The 18,653-nt window shown below is 43.2% G+C and overlaps 1 protein-coding gene across 1 annotated transcript in view; it reads left to right on the top strand.

The window, feature by feature from the left end:
- Positions 1-2,846: 2,846 nt before the first annotated feature.
- mylka (myosin, light chain kinase a) overlaps positions 2,847-18,653 on the top strand; it is a 54,850-nt gene continuing 39,043 nt past the window's right edge. The window contains exons 1-11 of the mRNA XM_070915107.1: positions 2,847-2,916; positions 8,336-8,498; positions 10,506-10,713; positions 11,139-11,184; positions 12,022-12,187; positions 12,571-12,736; positions 12,828-12,849; positions 13,375-13,573; positions 14,425-14,501; positions 15,689-15,789; positions 16,200-16,409. Of these exons, the coding sequence (XP_070771208.1) occupies positions 8,340-8,498; positions 10,506-10,713; positions 11,139-11,184; positions 12,022-12,187; positions 12,571-12,736; positions 12,828-12,849; positions 13,375-13,573; positions 14,425-14,501; positions 15,689-15,789; positions 16,200-16,409 (1,354 nt within the window). The 5' untranslated portion in view covers positions 2,847-2,916; positions 8,336-8,339. The remainder of the gene's footprint in view (positions 2,917-8,335; positions 8,499-10,505; positions 10,714-11,138; positions 11,185-12,021; positions 12,188-12,570; positions 12,737-12,827; positions 12,850-13,374; positions 13,574-14,424; positions 14,502-15,688; positions 15,790-16,199; positions 16,410-18,653) is intronic.

Raw genomic sequence — 18,653 nt, 5'->3', positions numbered from 1 at the left:
AATCCGGATCCAGCTGCAGGTTTCTTCAGCAGAACCAGAAAATCCGCAGAGATGAAGCTTCGTTTGTCTGCGACCGAAACCAGACTGACATCCAGCAGAGACCAGCAGAGACCGCCACACACAGAGCTTCCGGACCACACTTTCAAAATAAAAGTCCGAACATCGAGCTGCCTAATCAAGCTAATCAATAGGCTCGTTCGAGATGAGCCCCGCCTGCGCATAGTCGATCATTACATCTGTGGCCGACCTGATCCCGACCTGATCCCGATCCCGTCATGCACATGTGGGCAATGATAATCTCACGAGGGAGGGATGTATAAAAGAGACAATGATATATATATATATATATACACACAGTACTGTGCAAAAGTTTTAGGCAGGTGTGAAAAAAATGCTGTAAACTAAGAATGCTTTCAAAAATATAAATAATAATTGTTTATTTTTATCAATTTACAAAATGCAAAGTGAGCGAACAAAAGAAAAATCTAAATCAAATCAATATTTGATGTTACTACCCTTTGCCTTCAAACCAGCATCAATTCTGATAGGTATACTTGCACAAAGTCAGGGATTTTGTAGGATTATAGTCAGGTGTATGATCAACCGATTATACCAAACAGGTGATCATCAATTTCACATGTAGGTTGAAACCCAGTCATTAACTGAAACAGAAACAGCTGTGTAGGAGGCAAGACTGAGCACAGCAACAAGACACAAGGTAGTTATACTGCATCAGCAAGGTCTCTCCCAGACAAAGATGTCAAAGCAGACTGGGGTTTCAAGATATGCTGTTCAAGCTCTTTTGAAGAAGCACAAAGAAACGAGCAACGCTGAGGATCGTAGACGCAGCGGTCGGCCAAGGAAACTTAGTGCAGCAGATGAAAAACACATCAAGCTTATTTCCCTTCGAAATCGGACGATGTCCAGCAGTGCCATCAGCTCAGAACTGGCAGAAACCAGTGGGACCAAGGTACACCCATCTACTGTCCAGAGAAGTCTGGCCAGAAGTGGTCTTCATGGAAGAGTTGCAGCCAAAAAGCCATACCTCCGACATGGAAACAAGGCAAAGCGACTCAACTATGCACGAAAACATAGGCAATGCGGTGCAGAAAAATGGCGGCAGGTGCTCTGGACTGATGAGTCAAAATGTGAAATATTTGGCCGTAGCAGAAGGCAGTTTGTTCACCGAAGGGCTGGAGAGTGGTACAATAATGAGTGTCTGCAGGCAACAGTGAAACGAAGTGGAGGTTCCTTGCAAGTTTGGGGCTGCATTTTTGCAAATGGAGTTGGAGATTTAGTCAGGATTAATGGTGTCCTCAATGCTGAGAAATACAGGCAGATACTTATCCATCATGCAATACCATCAGGGAGGCGTATGATTGGTCCCAAATTTATTCTGCAGCAGGACAACGACCCCAAACATACAGCCAATGTCATTAAGAACTATCTTCAGCGTAAAGAAGAACAAGAAGTCCTGGAAGTGATGGTATGCCCCACCCCCCCACACAGAGCCCTGATCTCAACATCATCGAGTGTGTCTGGGATTACACAAAGAGACAGAAGGATCTGAGGAAGCCTACATCCACAGAAGATCTGTGGTTAGTTCTCCAAGATGTTTGGAACAACCTACCAGCCGAGTTCCTTCAAAAACTGTTTGCAAGTGTACCGAGAAGAACTGATGCTGTTTTGAAGGCAAATGGTGGTCACACCAAATATTGATTTGATTTAGATTTCTCTTCTGTTCATTCACTGCATTTTGTTAATTGATGAAAATAAACTTAACACTTCCATTTTTGAAAGCATTCTTAGTTTACAGTTTCACACCTGCCTAGAACTTTTGCACAGTGAAAAAAATGTTGTTTCATCTCACACCTGCTTTAGCAAAGTAAACTTCTGTTTCTCATGAGAGAGAGAGAGACTCAAAAGACTTACTGAGACCTGCTGGCTGAGAGCGCCCTCTGCTGGAGACATTATACTCATCCTGTGTTTAATGTGTGTCACACTGTGGCTTCACTATCAACATGCTGTCAGAGTCTGAACTGGGTTCAGTTGTATTTGTCTGATCAGGTTTAGTTTCATCATATGCAGCTAACTAATGTTATACATTACTCAGAGATCCAGTTCAGATCTGGGATCAGTTGTTGGCTGAGAAGCCAGAAACACCACATACACCAGAGCCGGACCCTCGTCATAATACTAATACTACTAATACAAAATAATACAATAAAAGGAGTCAGCATCAGACTGTGAGGTTATGAAGTCACACCAGCAGAGAGGAGCAGCCTTTGTTAACGATGCTATATATGAGGACAGTTAATCCTGCGAGTCTGTTTCCGGTTTATGCATAAAGAACATTATATGATATTATATTAAGTCATTTAAGTTATTTGTCGTGTTTAGCTGAACAACATTTAAAATACCTCTACGATCATCATCAGTTGGTCTCCACACAAACAATCTGCACGCTGTCAACCAATAACAAAACCAATAAAGTTTTGAACAAATGAATAAACAGCGGCTCCAGATGAACCTGTTTACTGACGGAAGCTCCTCACGGGGAGCTGCTGCACGTGGGGCGAAATCCTACCCGTTCTGCCTTTGAGGCCAAACTAAACTAAGGGGGACCTCGGGGAGGGGGGGCCCTGGAATCAGTCACTCCGCCCCTCTCCTCTTCCTCCTGCAGCTCGGTGTTGTCGACAGTTTCCGCAGGAGGACGAGCTGTGAAAAACACTGAAGAAGAGGAGGAGGTATAAACCTACAGGAGGAGGAGGAGGAGGAGGAGGAGGGAGTCCCGGTGATGAATGCACTGATTATTCAGGTGAAGAACAGTCCGCTGCTGTGAAGCTCAGACCTCCTCAGACCTCCTCAGAGCTCCTCAGACCTCCACGGACCTCCTCAGACCTCCTCCGTGTCGCAGTAAGTTTCTGTTTGTCTGTAGTCCGAGCCTCACTCGGCTTCCACTGCAGTTTCACACATTTATAAACGCTTTTATAGAAACTTTCTGTTTGTCGTTTTTTAAAACAAACGGACCCAGACTCTCAGGTGGGCGGAGTCAGCGGCTCCACGCGGCTCGCGCCGGTTCACCCGCCTCGCGAGCACTTGTAAACACTTTGAAGTAACACTTTGAAATAAACAACAAGAGAAGAAATGTTGTGTTTAAAGTCTGTTAAATGATCATTTACCTTCTTATAACTTTCTGAATGCATCTTTTATTTTACTGTGAAACCGAACCCCCGAAAAACTTAATGATGATAATAATAATAATAATAATAATAATAATATCATGATATATTATAATCTTGAAAATGATTACGCCCAAAAACGTCTTAACGCACTACAGTCCAATAATTTACCCCAAAACCTTGGATGTAAAATAAGAGTCCCTTAGAATATGTTTGATGTCAAAATATTATTATGATCATTAACATAAATCATCTCACAACAAAACATCAAATATTATTTATTGATATCATTATTTAAATCAAAGATTTTGGAAAATTATCATATTAATTTTAACATGAATCTAATACATGGCTATAAGTGTGTGTATAATCTATACAATCTAATGCATCCAGTTTACCTAATCAAAGCACTGCTGATCAATAATCTGCTGATCAATACCTGCAGCTCAAACTGCTACTTCACTTCTGAAGAGCAGAACACAATCAGACGTGATGTGAACGACAGACCTGGTTTATTAGTTGAACTGTGACTTTGAATGTGGGAAACTGAGGATGTTTGTGAAACGGTCGACTGACGTGAAGGAATGTCTCCGATTAAAAGACTCAACCTGTAGATGAACTCTGGTGCATGCTGGGAACTTTTCCTTTAAGTTACCTTTGAAGTTTCTACTGGACAGAAAGTCTGCTGCTGTTTTTCATGTTTCAGCATCTAAAGTTTGATTTTATCAGAATCAGAATCAGAAATACTTTATTGACCCGGGGTGGAAATTATACAACATAGCACACATTATGACGTCTAATCTTCTGCTGCTTCAGGCTTTATTTTGGAAAGTTGCTCCACGAGATAAATCTGTTAATGTATTGTTGTAATGATTGAAATTAGATATCAATACTTTTGGGACAAAGTTGATCATTTTGATACTTGTGTCAATAAGCTGTAACTTGTGCTTCACTGTGATTTTCTGACCAATTCTGTGATTGTGATTTAAATTGTAAAAATTAGATGTCAAATAGCCAAAGTTGCTTGTTGTTGGGTGAAAAGTAACTCCTGAGTATCTTAACTTTTATTAAGATGTTACATTAGTACATTTCTGACATCAGTCAGTGACATTTTGATTTGTTTATGACATAAATTGTCATAGACTACAGCAGTTTACTGTCACATCTTATCAAAGTGACCACCACTAATAACCCTGTGGCCAGCTCCGCATTGCAGTTGCTAAGCTAACATTACATTAGCTGCTAAGCTAATGGGAGGAGCTCCTTCACACCAATTTATATTTTTAAAAATAAGGATTACAAGGTGTTCAGACTGATACCAGTTTTATGGATCACCAACTGGTCAGGATGATGACTTTTTAGCTAGCATTTAGCTTTAGCCTCAGTCTGTTAACATGATGTCATAACATTGGACCTGTTGGCTTCAGCCTCAGTCTGTTAGCATGATGTCATGACATTGGACCTGTTAGCTTCAGCCTCAGTCTGTTAGCATGATGTCATGACATTGGACCTGTTAGCTTTAGCCTCAGTCTGTTAGCATGATGTCATGACATTGGACCTGTTAGCTTCAGCCTTTATCTGAAATCAACGACAAATGAATAAATGTTTGTGAATTGGATGTTAAACCTGCTGCTTTGACTTTAAATGTTCATGTGTGCTGTGTGAGAACAGACTGTAAGAAAAGAAAGAGTTCTAATCAAGACAAACCTAAAGACCACATGTAAGCGACTGAGTGAACGTTTGAAAATGTTATTGACGTTTGTTGCCTTTTTATTATTTCAGTGTATTTAGTGACTAATGTTGATTTACATTGAGCAGAAACAAAGTTTTCCCTCCCGATGATGAACTGTGATAATGACAAGTACAGATGGGCGAGAGAGCTTCACTGACCTCTGTCTCTCTCTCATGCTGAGTGTTGGCTCGATTGTGGGAAGCTGCTCTGTCAATACACTGATACTGTGTGTGTGTGTGTGTGTGTGTGTGTGTGTGTGTGTGTGTGTGTGTGGGTTTCAGCATCTGTGTAGAAACTAAACTGCTGACTGGACACATTCACAGCCGACTGTGTTGTTAGCACACCGTCTGTTATCAGCTGTCACATGTTGTGAGTGAATTCTTCTTCCTGCTTCAATCTGAATGCATCCACCGTCCTCCTGTCAGCAGTGGAAGAAGTACTCAGATCATTTACTGCTGTACAAGTAGTAATACCACAGTGTAAAAATACTCTGATACAAGTAAACGTCCTGCATTCAGAGTCTTACTAAAGTAAAAGTACTTAAGTATCAAAATATAGTTAAAGAGGAGGTATTCTGCTCATGTCCAGCTCTCTGTCTTTATTCTGAGACTCCACTAGAGCAGCTTGGCATGATCCACAGATCTAATAAGTCCTTCTTCATCTTATTGTGGCCCTTCATGCGGCCCCTCAGTTCACCCTGTCTGACACAAGCCGTCTGAGCTCCTGTCTCTTCAAGGCCCGCCTCCCTAAAAGCTCACTTTCTTCTGATTGGCCGGCTCCCTGCAGCCCACGAGGACCAGGGAGACGCCTCTGAGCCCTGAGCACAGCGCACCGCTTCACACTGAGCCGCTGTGGTCGACTGCAGGACAGCAACAGTAACTTAGCTTGGAACATAGAGACATGGGGACTGAATGTGATGAACTTCCTGTTTATCAGACCACAAATGAGACAGAGGTTGGAAAAAACGATAGATGCTGCTGGAGCTGAGTGTTTCTGGGGACTGGGCCTCACTGATTACTGTACAAAAACACAACTTTATTCACTGATTTGTGTGAAACTCCATCATTTGATGGAGAAAATGTTTTCTGGTTTTCCCTCTGATGTCCTCTGGCTGCTCTGCCTCAACTCTCTGTGATTTACAGAAAGCTTTAGAAAGTAACTGCTAACTGCTGCTAATTGTAGCTGCCGTTAGCTCAGTTCGCTTTTTTTCTTTCTCCTTCTTCTTGGTGGGCGTGCTGTCACTGCTGTGCCCTGAGCAGATGACCATCCCTGAGGCTTATTACGTAATACGTCTCACGGAAGTGAAACACGGCAAGCGAAGGGAGCGTTCAGAGCAGACTGAAGACTGAGCTTTCGGCTCACAGGGATTACTTTTACATACGTTTCCCTCATTATTTGGCAACTTTGGCGACGTTTAATAGGAATATCCAACATTGTAACACGATGTATATGACAGAGAATAAGGATAAGCATAATAGTTCCTCTTTAAAGTACCAAAAGTAGATGTGCTCATTATTCAGAATAACTTATAATATATTACATATTACTTCAATGTTGCAGCTGGTCATTTGATGACTTTATATTCTGCTGGGCAGTTTGTGAACTTTTCCCCAAGGATCAATAAAGTTTTATCTTATCTTAACCTGCAATAAAACGTCATGATGTATATTCTGTATTAATAATTAATAATTAATCTGAATCTGTAAAGTAACTTAAGTTATTGAATAGATAAATAATAAAGTACAAAGTACAATATTTGTCTCTAAATTGTAGTGCAGTAGAAGTATAAATAGCAAAACATGGAAATACTTAAGTAAAGTACAAGTACCTGAAAATGGTACTTAAGTGCAGTACTTGTGTACATGTACTTAGTTGCGTTGAGGCAGTTCTCGGCGGGGCCTCCCGGTCATCGTTGACCAGCTGATGAGACAAGAACACAAGAACAGAGCAGAGGCAGCTGGAGACCGGCTTGTGGTGAACTCTGGTCTCTGGGCCGGGCTGTAGTCCTTCACACGCTCCATCAGCTGCTGCTAATAAACTCTGACATTTTGCTTTAAATGTTTGGGTTAACCCCCCAGCACAAGCCCGCTTCTGTTAGCAACGTGTTTGTAGTTAGCGTTAGCATCATTAGAAGACAACAGCGGCGTCTCAGCAGAAACTCTTCATGTATGTAACATGCAGGGTGTGAGTGGTAGGACGGTCGAGCTGCGACACGTCTGTTTTTATAGAAAGAGGCAAAAGTCTGGAAGTAATCAAACAGTCACAGGATTACTGACAGAAACACATGCTTCAGAGCTCCAGAACTAATGTCGACTTAATAGGAAGCAAAAGTCGACTTTTAGATAAAAATGCCATTTAAAAACAGAAAAAGACACGTGTATTTAGCAGCTGTTAGAGACTTTAAAGCCATGTAGGGCAGCTGGAGAATGTGAGAGTGTATCAGCAGCATATTTGAAGTGTGACAGCAGGAGAACCAACAGCAGCCTGTTTGCTCTGAAAACAATCACTGGTTGTTTCGCTCAGACGAACCGTCTGGTCGTCCAACAACACTGAGCATGCTCAATGACCAGGAGCTGTGGATGGTGTCTGTCGGTCGATCCCGACCCCTCCAGTAACAGAGCTTAAATCAAGTGAGACTGCCCATTTCTATGTGATAGATAATAATACTCAGCTTCTGCAGCTTCCTTCTTCTCTGACTTCTAAGAGGATTTGTGGAGGTTTATTCTGGATGGTGCTGCTGCAGCGCCACCTGCTGACAAACTACAATAACTGACTTCCTGTTGGTTTTATAACACCTGCATGCACCTGTCCCTGTCGAGATGATCAGTTTGGGAAAACAAGACAAAAACAAAACTAAAACTAATTTGAAACAAAAATGATCATTAACTCAACTGAGGGTGAACAAACCTGTTTCCTCCTTAGAAGGTCAAACATGTGGAGCGAGTCACATGACACACATGATCTGTTCATCCCTCACCCCACACACACACACACACACACACACACACGCACACACACACACACACACACACACACACACACACACACACACACACACACACACACACACACACACACACAAGCTCAGTTGCAGTTAATAATGAATGACTAATTATTATTTCTACATTTGAATGAACCCAGTTGTTTTAAAGAGCTGGTCGCTGAACAGTAACACAGATTTACTAAAAGTCCCTTCTGATCAAACTGTCGCCGACCTTTCTGACTGCATGGGGTCAAAGGTCAACGCCCAGTGACTAACAGGGGGCGGGACACTGGCACTGACATGATTGATGTTAGATTGACTGTTTTTATGTTAATGTTCAATAGTTAGATATCAAAAATAAGATGAAAATATGTCTGAACAGCTGATTATCGTTTCAAACACTAATAAATAAACATTATTAATTTGTTTCTCTGACAGCAGGATGAGTGACTCCCGGTTGTCTTCAGCCTCCTCCCCCGTCTCCAAGGTAACAGGCCTGACACCGGCAGGCAGTTCCCGTGGCAACGAGCCTCCAGCCTTCATCCTCCCTCCCCGCAACACCCAGGTCGCCCTGGGGGGAGACGCCCGCCTGGAGGGGAAGGTGGGACACACTCAGTTCCTCCATCATTAGTTTGGAGACACAAACAGGATCACAAGAGGTCTGGTTCGTCCTCTGGGGAGCAGGACCCAGATCTTTTCATTCTTCAGGCCTTCTGCGTTCGTCAGTTCGGATTCATGAACAGATTAAACGAGAATGTGACCAAACATTCAGGCAGATCAGTCATTTCATGTCACTTCACAAACAGTCACACTGTTTTTAAGGGGGGGGGGGGGGCAGGTGTTCTATAACAGCAGGAGGTCAGTTACTGTAGTTTACTGAGAGGAGGAGGACGTGAAGACAGACAGATTAACATGAACATGTCTTCAGTCTCATGACCGGCTGCATCCTGATGTGAAGCACTCAACCACACACACACACACACACACACCGGACCTGAACACTCAGGACTCTCCTGGTTGGAGTAAACTGACTGCAGGTCAGTGGTTTCCTGAAGGATGTTTTTAGAATGTTTCAGCACATCAAACAACACGGCTCCACGTCCAAACACTGATGAGCTCGAGAACAATATTTGTTTTTTGTACAGAAATATGAATTGCCTCTATTGTCACCAGAGAAAAAGAGTCAATAGTTTTGGATTTTGGGATGTTACATATGATGCAGTCTTCCACTCAGTCCTGAGGTTTGGAACTGGTGATCCCTACAACACCATCATCTGACCAGCATTGGTTTTTATTCATCTGCAGCCTTTAATACAGATGCTTCCATCTTGTATTTCATTTAACTCTGAACTCTGGTGATCCTGGTACTCCCTCACAGCTGCTCCGCATTCCATTAATCAGATCTGAATTAGGAAAAATGTCATTCTCTTACAGGCCACCTTAAACCTGTTCACAGGCCTTATTTCAGATCTGATGAGTTGATGGGAGGCAGGTGAGCAGATTGCCTGAGAGAGGAGCAGAGCCGGGATGCAGGAGAAGGAGGACCACGGCCCCACCAGCCGACAGACACAAAGACAGAGGGGCACTGGGAACACAGGGAAACACTGGGAATTCTACTGGGGTACGACCACAACTGTAACAGGTTCAGACCTTTATGGTCCCCTCAGGATGAACTGTAATAACTCTGGTGATCCTCTGACTCTTCATCTAGCGCCACCATCAGATCGACATGTTCATGTGTCCAATACTTTGGTTTATGACCAAATACCTGCAGAGCTAATGACGTTCATCAGCCTCAGCTGGACTCTGTGTTTACTGCTAATCAGCTCATGTTAGCATGTTAACACGCTAAACTAAGATGGTGAACATAATAAACATTATAACTGCAAAACATTAGCATGTTAGCATGCTGATGTCAGCAGAGTTCAAAGCACCACTGTGTCCAAGCGCAGCCTCACAGAGCTGCTAGCATGACAACAGACTGTTAGTTTTGTTTCTACCCCAACAGGAAGATCCAAGGGGGTCCAACTGTGTCATGTCTGGGGACCGTCAGGTCTGTGAGCCAATAGAAAGAGAGTAGAGTCCCCAGACATGAGCTGTGTCACTTCCAACAGGCTGCTAATTAAAAGAAGCTCACTAGAGTTTAACAAATCTTTTGACAACAGCCGTGTTGGAAATCAGACTGTAAAACTGTGACAGACGACCAAAATATCTGAGCTGCTAGAAATCAACACGATCATCTGACAGTCACGTCGTAAATCGTTTGGTTAATGTTCATTAAACGTCGTGACCTCAAACTGCACGTCAAACAACAACTGATCTGACAGAAAATCAGCCGCTGATGCCAGCCAGTCCGTCCAACAGGCACCACAACTGAAATGATCTCCTTCCTGCTCCTCAGAGGATGAACCCTTTAGATGTTAATGACTCTATGATCTTTCCTGTAGCGCCAGCCTCTGGCTGAGAACAGATAAATCATTTGTTCATATTGTAGCTGTAATGAGCTGCAGCCAGTAGGGGGCGTCAGGCAGCTCGGGACCTGTTTAGTGAATCTTATATATCCTTATGAATCTTAATAAAAACACCTGTGATGACGTCTGTCTTTCAGGTGCATGGTCATCCCGAGCCTCAGGTCTCATGGTACAGAGAGGGAAGGGCTGTGATTGGTGGAGAGCGCCGTGTGGTGGAGCAAGGTGGGCGGGGCACCTTCAGCCTGGTGGTGGGCGGAGTCAGAGAGGAGGACCTGGGCCGTTACACCTGTCAGGCAACCAATCAGGCTGGCAGCCGGCAGGTTACCGTGGAGATCCTACTGCAAGGTTCAAATACCTGCAACACGATTTCTACTACTAGTGCTAGGATTACTCCAACTAATACTACTACTAGTGCTGGGATTACTCCAACTAATACTACTACTAGAGTTAGGATTACTCCAACTAATACTACTACTAGTGCTGGGATTACTCCAACTAATACTACTACTAGAGCTAGTGTGTGTGTGTGTGTGTGTGTGTGTGTGTGTGAGTGAATGAGCTGTTGTAGCTCATTTAAATTTTCTATTTCACTCTTTGAAATCCTTTAATCTCTTCTCTTAAGTCCCTCTTTATGTTTTGAATCACTTAAAACTGTCGACAGGTGCTGTACTGATAACGTTTCCTGCCATCTGTTGAAAACGTTTCAAGATTCAAACATTAAAAAACTGTTGTGCTGCGTCTCTGATGCGCTTGTGTTTTTCCACCTGCAGAGAATTCTGGGAAGAAATATGGCCTCCTGTCCTCCACGATAACAGGGTGAGTTCTTCTTCTGTCTTCTGTCCTCTCTGTCAGTCCTCCATCAGCTCCGTCCTGAGGATCAGGATCCTTGAGTCCTTCACGTCTGCTCCTCTGGAGGTTTCTCATGTTTGCGCTTCGATCACACCAGCAGAGATTCAAAGTTACGTTCACAGTAAAACTGGAACGGATGTGTCAGAATGTGACTCCTTTTCTCTGGCAGAGAAATCAGCAGTTTAAAGGATCATCTCTGTGTCCATGATCAGTCCTGACAGATCAGCTCTTATTAAGTGTGTTGTTCCATTCGGCTCAGGTCATTTTAGCTCAATATGAAACTTGGATGGATCATGCTGGTTTTCATTAAACTGACTTTCAGAGTTGTGCTGAAGTGAAGGTCTGACGTCAGAGCTTCATCACTGCTTTCACAAGCTCTGATGTTTGGAAACTCAACAGGAAACACAAACAATGATCAGACTTTGACAGTAAGTTGCTGACTTCACAAGACGGTTTTAGTGACACGACAGCACATTAATGCATCACTCAGATATGCGCTCTCATTGGCTGAGAGACCCTCCTACTCGTCAGTATTTCTTCAAGTCAATCACAGTCGTCTCGGGCCCAGAGACGGTAACTAGGTCTGGAGTGACAGTCTGTGTTCAGTCTTCAGTCGTCTTCTTGTTAGTTTCAGAGGATATATAATCCCACGGCTGCTGGCTTAGTGTGAAGTCATTATACAGAGTTTCTATCAGGACCCTGAGACCACTGAGTGTTTCAGAAAGAGTTATGTGACTCTCTGCACGTCGAATGTCTTCAAACAGCTGAGTCATGCTCATAGGACTCCATTTCCCATGATTACAGGTGTCGCTCTGCGGTCCCGACAATGGAAAACAGGCCCAGTATCTGGGGTGAGAGTCCGCCGAAGTTCGTCACTAAACCGAGCCGAGTGTTCACCAAATTGGGACAGACTGGGAAGTTCTCCGCCAAAACAACTGGACGCCCACAACCCCAGGTCACATGGTACAAGGTGGGAGGAGCTTAGCAGACTCCTTTTTGATAGATTTTTTAGTATTCAGTACAAGCACACGGAAGACCTGACAACAGAACGTAACAATTATCAAGTCTGGATGAAACAAAAGCTTGAGTTACGATCTCTGACAGGTAAATCCTCATTTAGCTCTGTTGGGAGGTGGAAGAAGACGGTCTTGGTGATTTCTTTAATGTACTGATCAAAAGAGAAGGTAGGATCAAACGTAACGCTCTGTAACATCAGGGCCAGACTGTTGCTCAAAATACAGGTGTTTTAATCACATTGGTGATTTGGACACTTTCAGACAGTCTGTTCTATTACTAATGACTTATTTTTAAATACATAATATGTTTTTGTAAAAATCTCTGTCTCTCTTTCAGGGGGAGGCGGAGCTTCATTCTTGTGGGCGGGTCAGTATGTACGAGCGCTCTGGTCTGCACTTCCTGGAGATACAGGAAGTGTGTGTTGAGGATGCAGGAAATTACACGTGTTTGGTCACCAACAGCGCCGGAACGGCCACCGCCACCGCCGCACTCAACGTCCAGGGTGAGACGACCAATCAGAGTTCAGAGTTTTTTTGCTGAAGTGAATATTTAACAGCTCAGAGTGAATGTTTCCGTCCTGTTTCTCCTCCCAGGTGTTCCTGAGGACTCCTCCAGGTGAGTCCTCTCACCTGCCTCACAGCTGCTTCAACATGTCAGCATCAAACCGAGTTACTGCAGAGTTGCAAATGTTTTTGTAAACCTTTAACCTGCACTAACTGAAGCTTTTGGTTTTCAGCAGAAACAAGTTATGAACACAACACAACCTAACCCAAAATGTACCCCGTTTTGTTTCAGTCCATATCAGCTCACTGCTCTTTACTCTGAATAGACGAATTAATAAAGAATACTTCACCATGTGAATTATAAGTTCTAAAACACAGTGCACACAGATCCCATCATTTGTTTATATAAAATAAATAGCTTTAAATCCTCTGGAGGCTTTTACTGTCTCCCAAAAGACAAAAGTGTGTCTAAAATGAAAGGAATTGCTGCAGACAAACAACAGAACACTAACTGAATGAACATAAATCACACTGGAAATAACAAACTGTGGTTCAGAAACTCTTCCACTGTCACAGCCACAAACGTGTGAACAAGGAGAGTGTTTCTGTTGGCTGATAGTGAAGTCTGCTCCTGCAGGATGGTCCACCCAGCCGAGGCCACACAAACCATGAGCAGAGCTGCTGCCAGTGCTCCTAGTGCTCCCAGTGCTCCCAGCTCCCAGGCAGAGCAGTCCAGACCCAGGAAGAAGGAGCAGCAGAGGCCCCTGTCTCAGCCTGGACAGGCATCCTCCTGGAGGGGCAGACCTCCTGCACAGCTCTCTCTGGTGGCTGCTCAGGTTAGCGTAATGATATTATTATTGTTTTTTAAACCTGCAGTAACAGCATTGACTTTAGGGCTTTGAATCTTTGAGCAAAGAGCAGCTAAACAGTTACTACAGCTGCCAAATAAATGTAATGGAGTAAAAAGTACAATATTTAAGTCTGGAATTTAAAGTAGCATTAAGAAAATGTACATTTAAATGTAAATAAGGTTTTATGTGATGGGTGGAGTTCGCTAGCCACCACGAATCACATTTGATTGGATAAATGTAGGTCAAGATGAGTCATTGAAAATATTTTAACGTACAGAAAGAAAAAAAGAAGTATTTTGAAATAAAAACTCAAAAATTACTTTTTTAGTAGCCTATTTTTTCTAAATCTAATTTAAAGTTTCAAGACTTTTGTCCAAGTTGTGTTAATGTAATGTTTTTTGTCAGGTAGAAAATGAGCTAAATAGCTAGCTAATGTTTAATGTTAGCATTAAGTTGGATAAAACACTTTTTATTGTGAAAATGCTAATGAGAAATGCTAATCTTAGCTAAAAACATCTTTATAACGGGCCGAAGATGAAGTTATATCTGCTCAGTAACACCTGAATGTTTCACTCTTTATTTCACTTACAGCTGATTTTGCTTTGATATTTCTGTGGCAGAACAGGAAGTGGCACAGCTCATGTCTGGGGACGCCGTATTTGTAAAGCCACGCCTACTTTAGAATAATCCAATCACATCTAAAGGATTTGATTGAAATCTCTATCAACTAAAAGCCGACAGCATATTCTGTTTCACACAGCTGAAGCGAAAGGCTCTGACTTTCACTGTGACTTTTAAGTCTGTATCTGTCTGTCTGTCTGACTGACTGTCTGCAGGTCCAGTCAGTCATCAGTCCTGTTCCAGTTCAGACCAGTTCAGTCCAGCAGCCAGCGAGCAGCTCAGACAGCAGCAGGTACTGAATGAAATCAAACCTGTTTGAACTCAAAGCTGACATTGGCTAATGTTACGTTAGCTAATGTAAGGGGTTAAAAGTAAATTCATAAATGTGGACAAATGGGAAAAAACATGTTAAAAATTCACATAGTCTGTAAACTTCATTATGGTACTATAGTTGAGTAAAATTAGTTAAAAACAGGTACCACTTTATATAGCAATTTAATGTGAAATACGTTGTGTCTGTGTACTGTGTCAGAGCGATACTCAAACACGTCACTAGATGGCGCATTGAGCTTGGGTTGGATTTAAACTACCTAGAGGCTATCGCTGCAGAATAAATCCTGCAGTCGAGCTAAGCAGAAGCTTAAGTTTTGCCTCTTTGTGTTTTTACTCTCAGGTGGGTTTAAAGTCTTCAGAATCACACCAGTGTACACCAGTATAAGGTATAAGAGTGTTTGGAGCCATTGGTGAAAGTGTACAGTGTGTTAAATTGAGCGGTTTTACGGTAATGTGTTTCACTAGAGATGATTAGCCATGCTAGGCTAGCGGACTTTTGCTAACACAGAAACGTCACGTTCACAGTACAGTAGAGATGCTAATGAGTCGCGCCAACGGGGTTTTGTTTTGTTTTAACCAATTTTGAGTCATATTTAGTATCATATTATATGTGAGATGTAAATGCAGTAGTGTGTGAATGTTATTGCTTTATATGTTAATGCAATTAATTCATACTGGTTATTGAGTATTTACTTGTGTATTTTGATGTGAAAGAATAAATCCTGCAGTCGAGCTAAGCAGAAGCTTAAGTTTTGCCTCTTTGTGTTTTTACTCAGGGTTTATTCACAGACCCCCTCACCAAGCTGGTTTGGGGGAGTAACACTAACTTATGTCGCTAGCTAACGAATGTTGATTAGCAGGTCGGGGGGTTAATGGGGCCTGAATTCTGATTTAAAACTGCTTGGAGCCACCAAAAAACAATTTGTTCACGATGATGAAGCTAAAAGTAGTTAGTTTAGTAGCCAGTGTTAGCATAACATTACCCATTTTTCTTGATAATGGAACAGCTGTAAAACTTATATTACATTAATATTATCTATTGTTATTAATGTAATATAATGTCATGTATAAACTGACGCCTCAGTTTGAAGTGTTCGCTACGTGTCAGACAGTGTTTCAGTGTTCAGTAATATCTCTGTGTTTCAGGACTGTGAGGAGGTCAGTGTCGGGCCCCAACCTGCGGTTCGAGGCCGTTCCTCTGGACCAGGAGGCCACAGAGGGAGCACAGGTCACATTCACCTGCCAAGGTAATTAAAACCTTTTGAGTGTCTGTGTCACAGCACCGGGAACGAGAGACAAACCCTGTGTCTCGATTCAGGGGCCGCATCCTTCGAAGGATGCCTTGTTAAATGAGGCGGTCTGCTCTATGGAGTATTTACTGTTTGTGTCACCAGCTGTTCCCGCCCTTACCCTCCTGTTGCCTAGCAACCTTGACAGCTACAGTTGACAATCAGGACGTGTACATACTTTGTATTTTTGTTTTGCTTGTAATGTGTCCAGCCGGTGGATCCCCCAAATTCGGGAAACAAAGGCAGCATTTCTCGGCCGCAGCTGAAGGAACCTGTGATGCTGTTACGAGGCGTAATGACCATTTTCAGCCTCTAGGGGTCGTCTCTTTAACTACAGTGTGCTGATCTCCCCTCTCACCCGCTCTCAGTCTCCTCTGGTGCTGTTGCCATGGTTACGTGGCTGAAGGACGGGGGGGTGGTGAGGACGGGACCAGGTCTGGACCAGCGACAAGACGATACCCGTCTGACTCTCACCATGGAGAGAGTGAGACAGGTGGACCAGGGAGCCTACAGGTGTCAGCTGATCGCTGCTGATGGACTGACTGTTACCTCGGCTACATGGACGCTCAGTGTCCACAGTAAGACTGTCTGTCTGCCTGTCTATCTGTACACAGTAACACCTGTCTGTCTGTCTGCCTGCCTGTATGTCTGTCTGTACACAGTAACACCTGTCTGTCTGTCTGTCTGTCTGCCTGCCTGCCTGTCTTTCTGTCTGCCCCAAAGACCATGGCCCCCTAAGACCTTTGGACCCTTGCCTGGTAGACCTGAAATCCATCTATGACCTAAACTGTCCAAAAGTCAATTAATTACCATGAAAATGAAGGACGTCTGTTGCCGTCCAGTTTTAATGAACCTCCATGAGGCTTTTAAAGGCTCAGACTGTGATCCAGACTGGACTCAGACTCTGATCCAGACTGGACTCAGACTCTGATCCAGACTGAGCCTTTAAAAGCCTCATAGATGAGACAACGGGCCCCTCAGACATGTGAACGGCCCCCACCTCTTCTACATAGGAGCTAGACTGACATGAGACCAGCATGTCTGGGATCATGTCTGAAGGAGGCTGAGGTGTGTGCACAGTGTCAGAGGCGGAGACGCTGCGACAATAAAGTGTGCAGAAGAAGAAGAAAGATAAAAAGCAACAGAGAAAGAACAAACTCGATAAGTCCTTTCAGGAAGCAGTGAGTGTGTTGGACTGATGTCTCCAGCAGGTGGCAGCACACACACACACAAGCACACTGTTTTCTACGTTCCTGATCAGAAGTTGGACACACTAAGAATGTGTTGTGAATTGAATACATGATCATGTATTAGCTGATTATGTTAATAATCTGAAGTATCAAGTAGCAGAAAATGGAAATACTCAAGTAAAGAACCTCATTATTGTACTTCAGTACTTGAGTAAATGTTTGATCAGATTTCAGATTTCTTCTTGGAAGCATTTAAACTGTTCAGAGATCAGATCTCTGATCCACATGAAGCGGCTCAGAGTTAAAACAACATGCAGACTCAGCAGAGAGAGAGAGAGAGGGGCTCTCTGGTGTCGCACGACCGTTAAACAAATATGAGAGCGGGAAACCATATAAAGACAAAACATGCTGCTGCAGTGAACGCAACACACACACACACACACACACACACACACACACACACACACACACACACACACACACTGTGCTGAAGCCGACCCAAGAAGGGCATCGACCGGGGAATCCACTGTGTGTGTGTTATTATACTGGTGTTCATCACATTGTGGGGACTCCTCTTCAGACCTGCAGAGTGTGAACCAGTATGAGATGGAGGTCTCACAGAGTCTGTTTCCATCCTCCTGGTTTTATGCACATTTTTATTGTTCACATAAAAAAAGCTGCGTGAAAATTAAAAAATAAACTACATGTATGTAAACAAGTGTCATTTGCAGATTCGTTCTTTAGTGTTAAAGGTCCCATATTCTGCTCATTTCAGCTCTGTTTTTACTCTGGGACTCCACTAGAGCAGCTTTGCATGATTCACAGTTCATAAAAAGTCCTTATGTATCTCCTCCTGGCCCTTTCTGCAGCCCCTCAGTTCCCCCCTCTGACTGAACCACCTCCAAACACTAGAAGAGTAGTCCTGAGCAGAGCGCTCCAATAACTCAGACAGACTGAGCGGGTGGATGAGCGTCCCTGTACTTGGTGGGCGTGCTGTGATTGGAGCAGATGACTTGCTGGGGACGTGGCTGAGGGCGGTGACTGTATAGTTGTGCCTTTCGTTCCATATGGGACCTTTAAGTCATCGATGAACAAGCTGCGCTCATACAAATCATGGGTTTATTTATTAATCATTCATTTATCTATTAAAATGAGCGATATTGGAGATATATTTAGAGACATGTTTACTGTGTGTTTCTCATCACTGAGTGACATTAAAGTATTTTTCTGTAAGTGAACATAAGTGTGTGAATTGGACGGTGGAAGACTTCATGAGTCCACAGAGGCATCACTGTATAATGGCTGCATGTGAAATATTGCACATCACATCTGTCCCTGTCAGTGTTCACTTTCAGCTTTACGTACATGGATTATTGCTAAATATCTTCTAGATATTTAAAATGATTATGAATTTGTGGCATCATATTTTTACATATTCAGCCTCAGCTGAAGGGTCCGCTCAGGGGATTTCGTAACTGACTCTTAGAAGAACAACATCAGGGTCCTGCAGGGGTCCATATCTGGCCCTTTATGGTTGAGTTGCTATATAAATGACATGCGTTTAGTTTGTCCTGCGGTTCAAACACAGAATCTATGCAGATGATGCAGTTTTGTTTGCTACTGTTGTTTGAT

The sequence above is a fragment of the Enoplosus armatus genome, chromosome 11 (assembly GCF_043641665.1).
Source record: "Enoplosus armatus isolate fEnoArm2 chromosome 11, fEnoArm2.hap1, whole genome shotgun sequence".
Classification (NCBI taxonomy): Eukaryota; Metazoa; Chordata; class Actinopteri; order Centrarchiformes; family Enoplosidae; genus Enoplosus; species Enoplosus armatus.
This window is presented reverse-complemented; position numbering and strand designations above follow the sequence as displayed.